This window comes from Pogoniulus pusillus, chromosome 1, assembly GCF_015220805.1.
Source record: "Pogoniulus pusillus isolate bPogPus1 chromosome 1, bPogPus1.pri, whole genome shotgun sequence".
NCBI lineage: Eukaryota > Metazoa > Chordata > Aves > Piciformes > Lybiidae > Pogoniulus > Pogoniulus pusillus.
In genome coordinates, this window is record NC_087264.1 from 13,721,082 (window position 1) to 13,737,806 (window position 16,725).

General features: G+C 44.1%; 1 protein-coding gene across 3 annotated transcripts; it reads right to left on the reverse strand.

Annotated features, from left to right (window-relative positions):
* Window positions 1-208: 208 nt before the first annotated feature.
* LOC135192769 (cholesterol 24-hydroxylase) lies at window positions 209-16,172 on the reverse strand. Of its 3 annotated transcripts, XM_064176232.1 has the most exons (16): window positions 15,991-16,172; window positions 11,972-12,049; window positions 11,618-11,699; window positions 11,043-11,116; window positions 10,071-10,157; window positions 9,260-9,398; window positions 8,570-8,680; window positions 7,674-7,830; window positions 7,307-7,369; window positions 6,156-6,228; window positions 5,639-5,723; window positions 3,759-3,869; window positions 3,407-3,495; window positions 2,516-2,582; window positions 1,475-1,661; window positions 209-1,377 (listed from the first exon to the last, which is right to left on the reverse strand). In XM_064176232.1, exons 1-15 carry the CDS (start codon window positions 16,116-16,118, stop codon window positions 1,500-1,502), a joined length of 1,506 nt encoding a protein of 501 aa, XP_064032302.1. In that variant the 5' UTR covers window positions 16,119-16,172; the 3' UTR covers window positions 209-1,377; window positions 1,475-1,499. The 3 variants fall into 3 exon arrangements, with proteins under 3 accessions (XP_064032302.1, XP_064032247.1, XP_064032340.1); XM_064176177.1 differs by having other exon boundaries at window positions 209-1,661; XM_064176270.1 differs by lacking the exons at window positions 11,972-12,049; window positions 15,991-16,172 and having other exon boundaries at window positions 209-1,661; window positions 11,557-11,642.
* Window positions 16,173-16,725: the final 553 nt, after the last annotated feature.

Consider the following 16,725-nt stretch of genomic DNA (forward strand, 5'->3'; position numbering starts at 1 on the left):
CATGGTTGCATCTTGCATCTCTGCAGTACAGTTTACCAGCACGATTGACAAGCTGTATGCTGTTCATAGCTTCCCTCACCACTCGCTGCACTACTGAGATACATTCCTCCCTTTGTCATATTCTCACCAGCACACCTAGCCTGACTTTCATCAACCGTCCTGCTATAAACCACATCAATTCCTACAAACACATAACCAACTGGAGTCCTCAGTTTTCCCAATCAGACTTTATTAATGTCTAGGAAGATATAATCAGATCTCCACCATAAGAGATTGCAGAGCTACCAACAGATGGAGTAAATTTTCCCCAGCAATACCAGTATTGTTACCTCCAGGTATAAGTCATATTAATATACCATATAATATTGCTTATGTTATCAAAAGCCACATCCACCTGATTGGTCTGTTATTCCACCATTGCACTGAGATGGAGCACAACTGCAGCAAAATCACAGAAAGTTCTGGGATATTACTCTTCTGGTGTGAAGCTCCAAATGTCTTGAAATTCCTGTATTTCGGGCCCCAAACTGTGGATGTTACATACCCACTTATTTCTAGGAGGTGGCACTTTCACACAATCATTTTTTTCATTAGTGGAGCCAGGCTGCATGCAGCAAGAAAGTTTTAACACAGCTACAGAAAAAGTGGGTGAAGGACCTTCTCTTGACTCCAGCTCAAGTTGCAGGTGTTTCTTCAGTAGCAATATTAAAAAGCAGCTTTTAGTTCCAGACTTCCAGACATTTACTTCCAACCCTGCCAACCTACCAGGTCATCTAGTTCAAGCATTCATGTTGCACTATGATGAGTCAGATGGAGAAAATGAACTGGGTTGAAAGGAACAGCGTGAGAATGAACACAGGCTGTGGGGAAGGATAGGAGGAAGCAGAAGAGTCTCTTCTACAGCATGGATTGGGAATATACACTGAAAAGTATTGAAAGTAGGAGATACCGAAGGAAAAGCAAGAGAGAAGCAATAGGGGAAAGTAGTGGCCACAGCCTCTTTTGTTTCAGATTGTTGTTTTGGATCATTCTTCTCATTTAGAGAAAGAATGGGAAAATTGCTTTGACCAAGAGAATAGCTCTGAACTTTTTTCCCAAGTCTAGCCATGGTTTCACAGCTCTGCTATGAAACTCCCCAAACGAGGGCTTATTTAGACCATGTATGGAGTTAGTGCAAACTATCAGGTGGGATTTGAGAGTAAGTTTATGTGAAGCTCCAGGAATACTCCAGTGAAAGGATATTCTTCTCCAAGTCTGGTCAGACCCAAGTTGTCCCCCAGGAAAATAACAGGTTTTGCAATTCCAGGTACGCTTGCAGATCAAAGATGCTCAACTAGGTCTACAGTGACTTCTCAAGGCTTTCTTTGGTAAGGAAGGCTAGGAAAAAAAATCAGTCTGGTAATTCTCTAAAGAGCCCTTCAAAATCTAACCTTTGATTAGTGTGAAGCTCTTAACAGAGAAACACCACCACTACCTTGTCATGCTCCTCTCCTAAACAGTCACGCCTGGCAGCCTCTTGCAGGGCTCCTTGGCTTTAATGTGCACATTACGCCATCTAGTGGCCTAATGGTTCCAGCATCCAAGAGCTTGAAGCTCTGCCCTGGTACCAGCTGGAATTCAAACCTCTGCAATAGTTTTGCCATCACCACTTTTGCCTCCATCTGTTAAGAAGAAAAACAAACTCATCGTTAGTGACAGCAAATACAGCTGCTTAAACTCAGTGCATTACATCATGATGCTTTGTCACTATAGGGATTTTGAAGTTCAAAGTTCCTCTCAGTGCAGCTAGCTGAGTTTGGTAAGCAAGAACAGTGTCACCTGGGGTTTCCTGGATTTGAAAACAATTGATATGTACATAAATAGGGCTTGTGTTTATGCTTTAACGTTTTGGAAATCAGAGTGTAAAATTCAGCACTCTAACCTGATGATTTTGAGTACTGCTGCTTATGTGATTCACAGACCCAAGGAACTGGCCCTCCTACTGCCCTGACATGTTTCTTATCATGCTCATATACTTCATTAAAGTGTTCCGCCCATCCAAAGTCCCCTCCTTGCCTTTTCATTGTGCATTCTGGCTTTCACCAGCTGATGTTTTTCTTGCTTTGACTCTGCCAGCTCCAGCTATGTGATGGTCCCTAAAAGCCCCTGCATACCCCCTGTGTGTTTGACCTTGGCTGGCAGAGAAATGTTGACTGTGATTGCCATGAAGGGGCCTGGATTCAAGTGGGGTGACCCAGGACAGTTCAGAGAAAGAGCAAACATGCTGCTCCCTCCTCTGCAGACACCGTGGCTACATGTGTGCATGGGTGACACGGGACCAGTCTACAGTCTGCTCATGTGATAGCATTTGAGACACATACTTTGTTGTGGGCATGGTAGGAATCTTCCCTCTAGAGCAGAAGAGGGTCAGTGCTCCATCAGTGTGGCCTTTGGTCTCCCCTGACCAGCCATGGCCAGTACACACTGAGCTAGCCTAGTGCTCACTAATGAAGCATTGTTCCAGGCCTCTGCTTACCTGTGCAAACACCTGCCCGATGCAGGATCGGGGGCCCAGGGAGAATGGGAAATAGCAGTAATATGGCCTGCAAATAAAAACGTTCAAAACTGTCACTCTGACAGACTGATTGTAAGGAAACAAGGAAATATTTCATCATGTGGTGTAAATGCCACCTAACCTAGCTGACTTTTTAAGACCATCTACAAAGTAACATTTTTATATGGCTCTACTCAAAGAGCAGTTCTAATGCACACACACTTTACTTCAAAGCTGAATGTCAAGCACACTCTTGATTCTCTTCAGCTTACCAAGAGGATGTAGTGATCCACCCAATTATTGCTCCTTTGGGCAGCTCTGCACCATGTAAACAAGGAGCGTTTAGTTGAGGAGATCAGACTAACCCTGGCTGAAGTAAAACCCCTGACTCACCACTTAGATGCAGAGTTCAGCACCAACTGTTTAGGTCACCAGTCCTTTCTATTGTACTTCCATCTACTGATTAGATTCAAGCTGCCTGTTGCCTACCCACATGTCTAAACAGCATCTTCTGTCCCCCAGACTCATCCCATCTCTTAATGTGGAGACACTTCAAGCATCCTGGGGCCAGGGCTGCCGTGCATTAAATGTCTGTATTGCACTAAGGAAAATATTCAACCTGGTTTCAGCACAAAACTTTTGCTTCAATATAAACATTAAATAACATTACTATATTGATATTGGTTTTGCAAGGTATCACATGGGCTAAAAAGCTTCTAAACAAAAGCTGCTACTTGCATTTGAATAAGGACTTTAGTGTTATACATACCAAAGTGGAAAAACAATTTTAATCTACTTTTTTCCCTTTAAAATCTCTTCCTATAATGGTTCCTTTTTACATATTTAATAACTTGAGAGTAAGAAGAAACTCACTTAGGTGCATCTTTGCTAAATCGATCTGGATTGAAACTGAGGGGATCCTTGAAAAACTTTTCCATTCTTCCCATTATGTAAGTGCTGAACTGTCAAGAAAGTTTTATTTGTGTTAGTCAGGAGCAACACACTGGAAATGGCTCTTCACTGTCACAGGTACAAAACCATTACCACCTTTCTCTCATTCCCCAGGCAAAACTCAGAGTCCCAATTCATACCCCAGTTTTGACTTAAATTTCAGACAATTTTATAGAAATATGACCACAGAGAATTCTTACCCTCTGATACACAGATCTATTACACTTGGATCAACTGCAGCAGCTAAAAACTGCTGATGGTGAATGGGACTCACAACAAGAGCTGTCTTTCCGGGAATTCGGATGCCGTTGACGACCTGCTCCTTCTTCAGCCAGCGAATGGTCCCTGGGACGGGCGGGTACAGCCGCAGTGATTCTTTCAAAACCTACATCCACAAAAAGCACAAAAGGACATTTAATTACCTCCCTATGGCCTTTCACTTTGGCTAAACAGGAGCTTTTGACTTGTGGAACAGATGCTGGTGTATCTGCCTGGGACTCCTGTGGGCAAAATATATGTCTAAGTCAACTCCTTCAGGTTTGGCTCTCATTTACAACTGCTAAGATACAGTGACTAAGTAGCAAAAAACACAAGAGACTGCAGGTACTGAACACATCTAACACTTCAAGTCAGGTCAACAACTAAGTGAAAAAGTACTGGGAGGCAAATTCCAAGGTAACATCTAAGAGTGAAGTCTCATGTCCCTGATGAGCTTTCCTTGGTGACAGATGTCGTGAGGGTGAGTGGTTGCTCCCACCTCCTTCCCACTCTCACTACTGTGCTCTCACTTCTGCCTCTGTCCTGCTTCTGCTGCTTGGGGAATTGAGCCAAGTCAGAGCACCAAAATGACAAAAAACAACCTGGCAAAGGAAAACAAATAGGGAATAGTGAGAAAAAGTGAAACCAGACCATTTCTTTCAGTTGCAGGGAGCTGTAAGAATGGCTTCCTTTATCAAAGTGAAACCTAATGAACAGTGCATATTAGCATTGCACTGCAAATGCAATTAATGGTGTGTATGCACAAGTAGATGGATGAAAAAGAAGTAAAGACAAAAGGATTCAGAATTGCCTGAGTGACAGGAGAGTCCTGTGGTCACCTGCTTCAGTGACTGACCAGTTCTGGCCAAGGGTTACTGCTCTTTTTGGTTGTATGAGTTTGTTCTCTTAAAGAAACGGTCTGCTTTGACAGGCTCTCGTGTGATCTGCCTTAAAACTGAAAGGCTTAGACACCTCATCCTAATTGAAGAGGTATAATAGTGATAGTGTTTGTAGAAGCCTGAGTAAACCTGCTGTTTTTGAAATTACAGAGAGATGCATTTTCCATATAGATAGTACAGCAAATGGTAAAATCAACCTTGGCAGGGCAGTTTAAGAGAAAAGCAATCACAATAGACTACTAAAATCACAAACAAATTTAAGCAGAAGAAAGTTAAGCCAGGACTGTGACCCAGCCTCTGTTGAGGGCTGTTGGTGTCCCCCATCTTGTAAAAAAGGATACATACCACAAACACTGGTAAGCAGCCAAGTCCTGGCTTTGCAGTTCATTATCAAGTGGCATCTCTATACACAAGATCTCTTTTAAGACCAAACTCTACTTCTCCCCCTGCTCCCAAAGTGATTCAAGAGCATTTCAGACTGAATAATACAAAACAGAAATTACAAAACTTTGCCATTATTTTTGGATGTCCTCAAACTCTGCTGAGTTTATGGTGCATGGTGAAATCATAGCTGGAAATGCTTTAGTGATAATGAAACAAAAATAGAGATGTGAGTTTGGGAAGTGTGTAGGATTCACACATGGGTTTGGCTTGAAGTTGCAAACCCTTCTTAGAATACGGCTACAGTTATAGCTCAAACAGGTGGGAGTTAAGCAACTCTGCTCCAGCTCCCAGTTTGGTAATAATTAAAGCAAGCAGTGAAAGAACTGTGTGGGATTTTAGAAAGAAATTCAAGGCCCATCCCTCCCAATAAGGCTGGTCTGCTGCAAACAGGTCACACCACCTGCTTCCTGACTCTGGGGACAGGCACCACCATGACCACATATTTGTGTTACTTTTACAACATTAGAAATGCAGGGTCCCTATTGGCAGCCCTGTAAGATGGCAGGAGTGCTACCAAACAGCTGACTGTTACTTTACCTCATGCTGACAGTACCTGTGATAAGTAGGTGAGCTTGCCAAGATCCTCATAGTCAATGTCTCTTTTGGCACCAAGAACTTCATCTACTTCAGCCTGAACCCTGCAGTTTAAAAATATTAGTTGCAGACAACCATTTCTTGCTAGACAAGTTGACAAATTACGGTTTTTTACTTTTCAGACACTGAGTTGGACTTTGACTCCCATCCTCATGCAAAATGCCTCCTGATTCCCAACCAGCCTGCCTAAACTTCTGCCTTTTCATCAGGATGGAGCAATGTGCATACAGTGCAGCTGAATCAGGCAGGACTCAGGACCAGCTTTGTATAAAGGCTTTGAAAAAAAAATAATTTAGATGGAATTAATTAATCTTCAGCTTTTAAAAAATCTGAATGTATTTTGACTATGTAACTCTCTACTTTGGAAGGGAGGACAGAATTTACTGGGAGTTTATCCTAGAATTTTATTAATCCTCATTAATAAGTTCACCTTGAAATTAACAGCAAGCTGGGTTTACAAACTGCAGTGCACATACCTTTCCAGTATTTCAGGATGCTGAGCCAGTGCCATTACAGTAAATGACAACTGATTAGCAGTGGTTTCATGACCTAACACCGCCAAAAAAAACAGTTTAAAGATTAGTATGAAATAAGTACAAAATTAGTATGATACAAACATAGTTTACTGGTGTGATTGTGAAGAGGAAACTTTAAACATATGGCTCTGAGTACTTAAAATGCCAGAAAATAAAGGAAATGCTAAAAGGGATGCAATTTCTACATGAGGAACTTTCAAGACTGACAAGAACAAGACATAATTGGTGGAAATACAGGCTGTCTTGCTCAATTCAAAGCTTCAGTGACTGCATACAGCATCTACTGGTTATGAGCTCCCCAACAGAAAGGCCAGTAAGGTTCAACATTTACTGAGTGATATTATGGAACATACAGAGTTTTGCTGAGAAGCAAGTATTCAGTGGGTTTGAAGGAAAACAGAGCTTCTAACTATCCTTCTCTGAAATATCTAAGTGGATAGTCTATTTTTGTTCATTGATACACATATGTATTACTTTCTTATCATGACAGAAAACAGACTTCTGCAAAGGTGTATTTGTTGCAATAACATCTTTCTTGAAAGAAGTGTTTCAACCTCACCTTCTTAGCAGTCTAAATCCTACTGACTTACCAGATCAATCTTTCAGTGTTACTTACCTCACTTATCTCAAGTTCTGCTTTTTCTAATAGGCTTGACAGTGTCCATCTCCTACCATTTGTTGACAAACATTCTTAAGGTAATAATGACATTTAATCATATGGGTGAGGTGACATGAAGACCCAAGGACTATATTAAAGATGCTTTGAGTGGGGTTTAGCAGGGTCTAGGAGGAAGGATCAAAACCCCATGAGTAATGGCCATTCAGCCCAGTGATCAGTGCTGCCCCTCTGCACTGCAGGCTGGAAACCACTGGCTGTTGATATGCCTGAACAAGAATACCATATAATTAATCTAGAAGAACACCAAGATATCTCTTCAGACATTGTTCAGCTGGCCTTACACCAGTGTAAAACTGCTGTCTTCAACCAAATGACATCACGCAAAGTGAGCTGGGACATTAACCATGATCCTATAGATGGTCTGAGTACAGCTTCCCACATGACACAGCAGAGCATTAAAATAGCTACCAACCTGCAACAAAGAAAGTGATGAAGTTATCCACAATGTTGTCATCATCTCTAGTTTCCTCCAGAGCTGTCAAAAGAGAAGATGAGATTAGAAAACACCACCGTGCCCTGGCTGGAACAGCCAGAATACTCTGCCTTGTTGTGATTTTTTTTCTGAGATGGCACCAAGAGAGGTGAGCCAACTCAGCAGTGACCTCTGACCATTACTTGATGCAACACAAAGAAAGAATTTTCAAAGCAATCTGTAGTATCTTCAATGTGAAAAAAAGTCAAAGGAGGATGAAAGTTCAGATGCCCAAAATGACCCTCTCCTGAATCTCATGGCAAAACATGCAATGGAAGAATTCATTCAAACACCAAGGCATGCCTACCATCTCCTTTCAGTATCTGTGTAAGAATATCCAGTGTGGCTTCCTTCCCATTCCGCATGGCCTCTCTCCTCTGGTCAATGCACTCCTTCCCAACACGCCGCAGAAGCCTCAAGCTCTCCTTGACCTCCTTTACCAGCTTCTGTTTCCCTGGCATGTACTGAATACAGAATTTCTTCAGTCATTTTATTTCTTTTGCTGGTAAAAAGCACTGCAGTGTTACTTTTCGATTGAGTTCCCTTGTTTACTGCTAAACGGCATTTGTCACAAAAACATTTCACTCTGTGCACAATCACATCCTGCTTTGTCAGAGGTGATGTTTTGGGCACTATGAGCAACATTCCTCTCTTCTCCACACAAGTAATCTGCAGCTTGCAATACAGAAACTCACCTCTGGGCCCAAAATGGAAACAGTTGTTTTTAAAGTCTTCCATGAGAAAATGTGGAATGATTTTTAAGTTAAATATTTCATACTACATCCATCATTTCCTAGTACATTAATTTAGGTCCAATTTTTATTTAATTTCTTTTAATGGTAAAAATGATCAAATTTCTTTCAGCTCAAGTGAAGGCTGCTAAACCTTTTAGGACAAATAGCAAAAAAAAAAAAAATAATCTCAGTTTCTTCAGTGATGGATGTGAAAGTGTAAAGCCATACGAGAAGACAGATGTAGAGAAAAAGAGGTGAAGAAAGACATGAAGCAAGCACAAGATGTCAATTTTGCAAGTGTTTTAAATCACTAGTGAACTTTATCTTGATGCACGCTGTGGGGAAAGAGCTACTGATGACTCTCCTCATCACATATGGGCCTTGCTGAGCTCCAGCCCACTAACTTGTACAAGAGCAGCTGCTGCAGCTGGACTCAAATTGAGAGGACTGAAGTGAGGAGCATACAGACCCGTATGAAGGGGATGCGTGCCTTAGTCATTCCCTCCAAAGCCAGAGTCACAGCACGTGGGAAAGGTGTCTGGTCATTGCTCAGTGCATGCAATTCCAAGCCGAAGGCTACCTGAGGAGTGGGAGAGAAAAAAGGCAACTGGCTGCACCCTCCTGGCTGCCTGGAGCTGAGGCAAGAAGGACAGCCTCATGCCACTGACTTATCCCCTAAAAATGCCTCAAGCTAGATGCTGCCTTGCAGGAGGCTGTGAAGGTAATAGCTACATTATGCTTCCTTCTTGCTTGTTGGGGATTAATAATTTACTATTAGTCTCCACTCATCCCAAACTCTTTTGCTTAGAGAAGGGAAAAGCAAGCATAAGGCAGACTTCACACTGACATATAATGCTAGTAATACAACATCCACACATGAATGAGCACTAGTCTGCCCCTTTTAGTATGGAGAGGTGGGAGGTATGAGGCTGTAAGGGCTTTTGTAATGGGTTGCTATCCCGCAGGCCACACTTGAGTTGTGCAAATCCTTCCCTAACTGCTCCTTCCTATGGCTCAGCCCAAATACAAGTGGCATACTAAGTCCTTCATATCTTCTGACACTGCTGGGGTAGTGGTTCCCTAGCTCCACCTCCTGATGCTGCTGGTACCACTTCTTCCTATCATTTGCAGAGGTAAGAAGAAAGCAGACAGCTGGTACCTTTGCAATGATATCCATGGTCACCCGGTTCATCATCGTCAGCATGCTAAACTCTGTTTTTCCATCTGCCTTTTCCTCTAGCTTCTCCATCAGCTCCTCTGCTTTTTCATTAAAAGTTTCCATCAGACCAATCAGGTAGCTGAACAATCAATAAAAATGCACAGTGAGGGCTGAGAGGACATCTTTGCTCATGCTAAATTACTTTCATTGTTTTGCATAGAAAATTGTATACATTAGTTTGTGGTTTTTTTTAATTTACAATAAATTTGCCTTAGTATTTTAAAAAATGATCAGAAAAATGAGCTTAATTGTTCTTACAGCAGCCCTGCTCTATACTGTCATGTAAACAATGGCTGTGAGGATGAAAGGCTTGGGCCTGTGCATGCCTTATCAAATTGACTTTATCTTCAGACCCTAACTGCAATGCATCAAGGCATACACAAGCAAAGCAGACCAACCTCCTTCTTATCAATCATGCCATATCTCCCACAGAGAATCACTCAGGTGAATGATAAGGGTTGCCCACATCAAATCCCTGAGGTCTGCTTTCTGACAGCATAAGGCCCCCATCACCACACTCCTAGATATGCCATCTTGAGACCTTTCTGCCATCACTGATGGGTGTCACTGCCCCACAGGAAGTCTGGTCAAATTGCACTTAACATGGAAATCACGTGTTGGAGTCCAAGTAAAAATGTAGCATTTACACTAAATGGGATTTTTATCTTTCTCAGTATCAAATAATGGCTCAATGAGGGAGAAAATAATGAAAATACAGTACGAGCTATCTCATTTCAGATATTTGCCTTACGTTCGGCTGAAAGCTGGATCCATTATCTTCCGCTGCTTGTGCCAGTGCTCATGGTTGCAAACAGTTACCAAACCATTCCCTATAAACCTAGCATTTAGGAAAACAAAGAAAGGAAAGATCTTCAGGAAGGGAGCCAGCTGAACCCTGTATAATCAGAAGATAACTCTTCTAAATTTACTTGCTTGTCTTTTTCCCACACGTAGGAAGCACTGTGCTGCTTTGATTACAGCGTTGCTGCATCACTGTGGACAATGATTGAACTGCAAATGTTTTGCCTGATACGTGTGGACTGCTGAGTCTGTTAAGATGCTGGCTCATTACAGCTGTTATGCAAATAATACAATAACTGGACTACTATATTTTTTAAAGCTCCAGCCTAACAGAGAAAAATGGTTATTGAACTTAGGAGCTTGAAACAGTCATACACTGAGGAGTAATTCAGTGCTTTAAAACATGTGAGAAGTTTAATGATGGTCTTGAGCAAACTAATCTGAGACTAAGCAGACACACTAAGAGGACACAGCCTCAGGCTGCACCAGGGGAAATTTAGGCTCGAGGTGAGGAGAAAGTTCTTCACTGAGAGAGTCATTGGACACTGGAATGGGCTGCCTGGGCAGGTGGTGGAGTCGCCATCCCTGGAGCTGTTCAAGGCAAGACTGGACGTGGCACTTGGTGCCATGGTCTAGCCTTGAGCTCTGTGGTAAAGGGTTGGACTTGATGATCTGTGAGGTCTCTTCCAACCCTGATGATACTGTGATAAGCATCCATAGATAGTTAAGGCAAAAAAAACCCCAACCCAAAACCTGACTGGGAAGACATCTGACTTGATACAATTTAATAGGTATCTGCTGTTCACATATGTCCAGAATTAACCATTCATTCCCACGCTAAGGTAAATCATCTAAGTCAAAATAAGTGTCACAATGCATCTTTTACTTCAATTCACAGTGACTTCAGATGGGTTTCACCTACCTCTCACCAAATATGTTGAAGATACGACCGTACACCAGCCGATCCTTTGGGTACTGTGGTGACATCAAGAACTCCTAAAAAGTCAACTTTCAGGTCAGTGAGTACTGATCATGATCTGTTTCCCAGAAAACATAAAAAGCCACTCACACACTCATTCTTTTCCTCCTGTAGCAAGAGTCTGAACACTAGATGAATTATTTGGTGTGCCCTGATTCCCCAGTTCCCGTCTGCTAGCTTGTTTTGCATGCCTCTAGCACTTCTTGCCCAATGACCTGAAATCTCACTCTGGTTGTTGCAAAGATTTAGAGAAAGACAGTCCCTTGTGCCTTGTTCATTTGAGATATTAAGCTATTGCAGAGAATCTGCTTTTCAGGAGTGGTGGATGCTTGCTCTATCTGCTATTTAAACAAAAGTAACAAAGTAAATCAACTTTTCAAGAAAGAAAACACATCAGGTGAGCTGCTCTTCAGGCACAGGCTGGCTGCACCACACTGCCTTGAACATCGGGCACTACCTCTCTCTTTCTGGAAGGATGGGCCGATCCCCACTGTCGATCCCGCTTTATTTTGCAATACCTTCACTCCTTCAGGACTCAGAATCATTACTGAGACTCTGTGAAAGGCATTAAGCCGTACAATAGGTCCATATTTCTCTGCCCTACAAGAAGAGAAGGGAAAAAGGAAAAAAGAAAGGGAGTGAATTATCATATAAACCACCAAAATACAGCAGTTCAGAAGTAATACTCCCAAAGGACCAAAGCAGAATGTACTAGGAACTACTGCAGTCTTCAGTGAACAAAGCTTTAAAGAGAAAGATCAGTGGTCTGTCTCCAGCTCCTCTGGATGATGCTATGTATGTAATTCAGGGCCTCTGCGTCTTGATTTCCTAATTTGTGCCACAAGGTTACCCCATTTGATGTCTCAACTTACCACTGCAGAAAGAGATCATGGATAAACTCCTGTTTCTTCACCATTCTCCACAAGATTGGCATATGTCCAAATAAAAAGCTGCAGAAAATGAAAGTAAAGAGTGTCATGAGAATGTCAGCACAAAGGTTTTGTATAAACTGCAATCCTTGTTGCTTAATGATGCAATATGAATTTTGGTCGTGCTTTCTTTCCCTTCTTGGAAAGAAAGAGAACAGCACCACCTAGCTATGCCCATCTCAGCCCTCATGTGGGTAAACTGGGAACGACGGTCAGGCTACTGCACTCCTGCAGCCATGAAACCTGTGCAGAGACTTCGGACAATGTGGTTTTTGGCTGCTGTATTACACAACATGTTTGAATCTGGGTGGAAGCTGCCATAGAACTGCTTTGTTCTTTGCTTACCTGACTGAATCTCGACTGTTAATTAACACAATATTTGTATTAGAAGTTAGAAATCAATTACTTCCTTTGGCTGCAAGTGGCAAGTTCCCACCAGCTCTGTATACATCTGAAGGAAGACCTGGCCAAGCTCCTCCCTAAGTGAAACAAGCTGCACTTGAGATCTGTTTTCTGTTTGAGAGACAGCCAGCCATGCTATCATTCTTCAGTATAAACAAGCTATAGGGGAAAAAAGCAAGCTCTTATTTTATTTCTGTTGGAACTGGGAAACACTTAAAATAAGAAGCACTTCACAAAGTTATCCAACATCAACAGAAACTTTTAGGTCTCGATTTGGCTTCTCCATTGTATCTGGACTCCAAAAAGGTGTCAGAGTCCAAATATAACAGATGAGTAGTCTGTTATCAAAAGCTCCAGAAACCACATGAAGCCAGGTCCCTCTCATGGGTCCTCTTACGCGACACACAAATCCTCAGAGATGTTTTCCATCCCCTGTCCCATCAGCACTCAAAGCAGATGTTACAACAGGCCTAAAACATTCATCTCCTAATGAGAAGCCCCAGTTACTTACTACATGCCATGAAAAAAACAAGGGTTTGGTTTGGCATACGGTAACTATGTGATGTTATCTGAAAACATGTATTTGCAAAGAAGTACATTATTTGTCCTACTTTTTGCTATTAGCTCAGTAACACATATCAAACCTTTGAAGGAACAACTTTATCTCTTCCCATGGGATGCATTCACCAGCTAGAACTGACACAAAACCACTAGGACTCGCTTCCCAAGCCTGTCCTTGATAAGCTTCTTTTAGAGCTGTGCTGTGTGAGTTCTGATAAAACAAATCAGCCCCTTAAATCAAGGGCATTAACACAATCATCAGACATTAGACAAAGTCTGAGGTATTGATAACAACCTGTTGTACTCGTGTGATGGTTTGAGTGTTCTCTGCCCCCCCCCCCCCCCCACACACACACTTTGGAAATCACCCAGACTAGACTCAGCCAGCTATGGAAATTGAATGAAGCTATTTATTTACAGCTAGCACAATATACAAGCAGATATTTACAATATATACAGTTATATACAGAAATATACAAGGTAAAAGCTAATACAGAAACACAACTCCCCTCCCAGAAACCTGAGTCCCCAGGAGGGGCTCTCAACCACCCCTGCACCTTCCCCCTGCCCCTCTCAATCTTACCCCAGTCCCAAGGAAGAATAGAGGTTCAGCCAAGAGGTTAAGAAGCAAAGGTGAGTGGAAGGTGAGGTTAGGGAGATGCAGCTCAGTCAGAAGCCCAAGGCAGAGTGCCAGACAAAATGGTGAGAGTGTTACGTAATGTTTTTGTTTCTTCTTCAGCAAGACTCTGAGGGGAGTTGACATCACCACTGTTTTCCTTTCACAGCCTACGATCTAGTTCTTCTCACCAAAACATTCTATCCTGCTTCAAACTAGCACAACTTGGATCCTAAAATATGATTTCCTTAAGCTTTTATCAAGGGCAATTTAGAAGTCACACATCTGGGGCAGAATAACACCCTGAAAGGATACAGACTGTGGACTGACTGTCTGGACAGAAGATCTGCTGATCACAGTATGGGGACTAGTCCAGGTGAGCAGAAAGCTGGACACAGCCTTTTCTTCTAGTGTTGTTCTTCTCCAGTTTACCACCTACAGTCTTAGCTGAGAAGTACTTAGTATTGAATCCCATTTCAAAGTACCTTGGGTTGGCAAGAACCTCTGGAGGCCACCGGTCCAGACCCCTGCTCCAAGTCAGTCAGTGTCAAAGTATGGTACACGGTTCAGGTGTTCACCTGGTCACCTATGGCAGCGTTTGGGTACTCTCACAGTTAAACATTTTTGCTCCACACCTAACCAGGACTTTCCCTTGAGACACACTGCCCTTTGTCCTTCACTTTGCAGCTCCAAGGGGAGCGGCTCCATCTTTTCATAACCACCTATCAGGAAGCTGGAAGCAGCCACTGGATCCTCTCTACCTTTCAGTGGTCCCTTGTCCATCTAAAGCAAGCCCAGCTCTCAGTCTCTGGTTTACCCTCTGCTGGACTCATTCCAGTCTGTCAGTGTCTTTCCTGTGATGGGGAGGTCACCACCATATGCAGCACTAGGCTTTACCTTTTGGGAATTTCATGTACAACTTTTCAGAGCTGTCAAGTATTTGATTTTCCTTATCTTGGAAGTGTGCAATAGGTACTGAAACAGGAGTTTTGCAAACTGTCTCTGGCAATTTATGTAAGGTCCTGTGAGTTTATGTGACATACAAGCTTCCACCTAGACAGAACAGTACCAGAAACTTTCCTGGGAAAGACACTAGGCTAATCACCAACACTATTGCTGTCTACAACTACCTGAGGGGTGGCTGTGGCCAGGGGGAGGTTGCTCTCTTCTCTCAGGTGGCCAGCACCAGAATGAGAGGACACAGCCTCAGGCTGCGCCAGGGGAGATTTAGGCTCGAGGTGAGGAGAAAGTTCTTCACCGAGAGAGTCATTGGACACTGGAATGGGCTGCCTGGGGAGGTGGTGGAGTCGCCGACCCTGGGGCTGTTCAAGGCAGGGTTGGACGTGGCACTTGGTGCCATGGTCTAGCCTTGAGCTCTGTGGTAAAGGGTTGGACTTGATGATCTGTGAGGCCTCTTCCAATCCTAACAATACTGTGATACTAAGCCTCAAAACTGGAAGAGGCAGCAAAGCAACCACAGGGTTCTTCAAGTAGTTGTTACTCTAGGGAGTTACTTAACACCTCAAAACGAACCCAAGCACAAGTAGGTTTGGGTATGGCAAGATCCATCCTCTCTTTAATCTTAGTACCTGACCTTGATTACACAGCCTGAACCCCGGGTGTCGGGCAGCCAGGCTCAGTGTCCCTGTAGGTCTGTTTATGTAAGAGTGCCGGTGCGGTTTCTCTTCCTACACCAAGTTACCAAGGGCATGTGCAGCCAAAGGTGGAACGGGAAGCCCACACACTGCTGGAAAAAACACGTCTCCTTGTGACGCTGGTGCCACTGCCTTGCTGGCAGCTTTCTCATTGCCCTTTATCACATATCACACACACAGACACATACATCTATATCAGAAACCAAACACCCAGCTCATGAGGGAGAGCAGGGAAGGTGCCTGGTGAAGTTAGCATCAATGTGCCTCTTGTCCTGCACAGCTAGTGGTGCCTATTGCCTCACTCTTGGGCATCGTGAACAAACACACAGCTTAGATGGGCAACTCTAAACCACCTGCTTCATGCTGCTGTGTCCGCCTGGAGCGACCACCCGGGCAGACGCGGGTCAGCACGTCCCACCCCGGCAGCCCATGCCAGACAGGCTGCGTGACCTCCTTGCTGGTCACTTGTCCGTTATCAGCAAGGTCCTGGCTCTGTCCCCGCAGAGGCACAGACTGCGGTGTTTATTTTCTGTTTTGACACTTCTCATGGCTCCTGCCTGGCAACGAGAGCAGCCGGGTTGCAAGGCTCACCGCTATCCGGCCACGGGAACGCCAGTCGCGACCACAACCGCGGTGGGAATCGATCCGCAGGCCGCTGGGAATCGACCTGAAAGCGCCGCTACAGTTCCCTATCTCCCTACCCCGACCCTACCTGGCCTGCCCCTTACCTCTCCCGCGGGGCGCCGGGGATGTGGTCATACTTGACGTGGATGTATTTCACATAGCAGCAGTAGAGGCCGCAGGCCAACAGCAGGAGGCCCAGCAAGAAGCCGCCCACAGCCCCCAGCGCCTCCATGGCAGGCCGGCAGAGTCCCCGGCTGTAGTGAAGGCGCAGGCGGAGCCGGCTCCGCTTAAAGAGCCCAGCGGCAGCGAGGCGGGGGTGGGGGACGGGAGTGTCGCCGATACGAGCGCAGCCGCGTGGGGTGATGGGCAGGAATGTGTCTGTATGAATGTGGGTATGGAAGTCTGCAGGAGTGAATGTAGGTCGGCAGGCTTCCCCGGGTGGAGGCGGTGCTTTGCACGGATGCTGGAGAAGGTCCGGAAGGGGGTTGCACCTTCATATGTTTGTTTGCAGAGGTGTTTTAAATAGGGTTCATCACTGCCAACTCTCAGGCAAACAAGGTTTTGGAAGGCAAAGAAAGCAGAGGCTCCGTGTTGACTTTCTGAAATACAAGATGCAAGCGGGATAGAGTCATAGAATAAACCAGGTCGGAAGAGACTTCCCAGATCATCCAGCCCAACCTATCCCCCAGCCCTGTCCAATCAACTAGACCATGGCACTAAGTGCCTCATCTGGTCTCCTTTTGAACACCTCCAGGGACGGTGACTCCACCACCTCCCTGGGCAGCCCATTCCAATGCCAGTCACTCTCTCTGGGAAGAACTTTCTCCCAGTATCAAGCC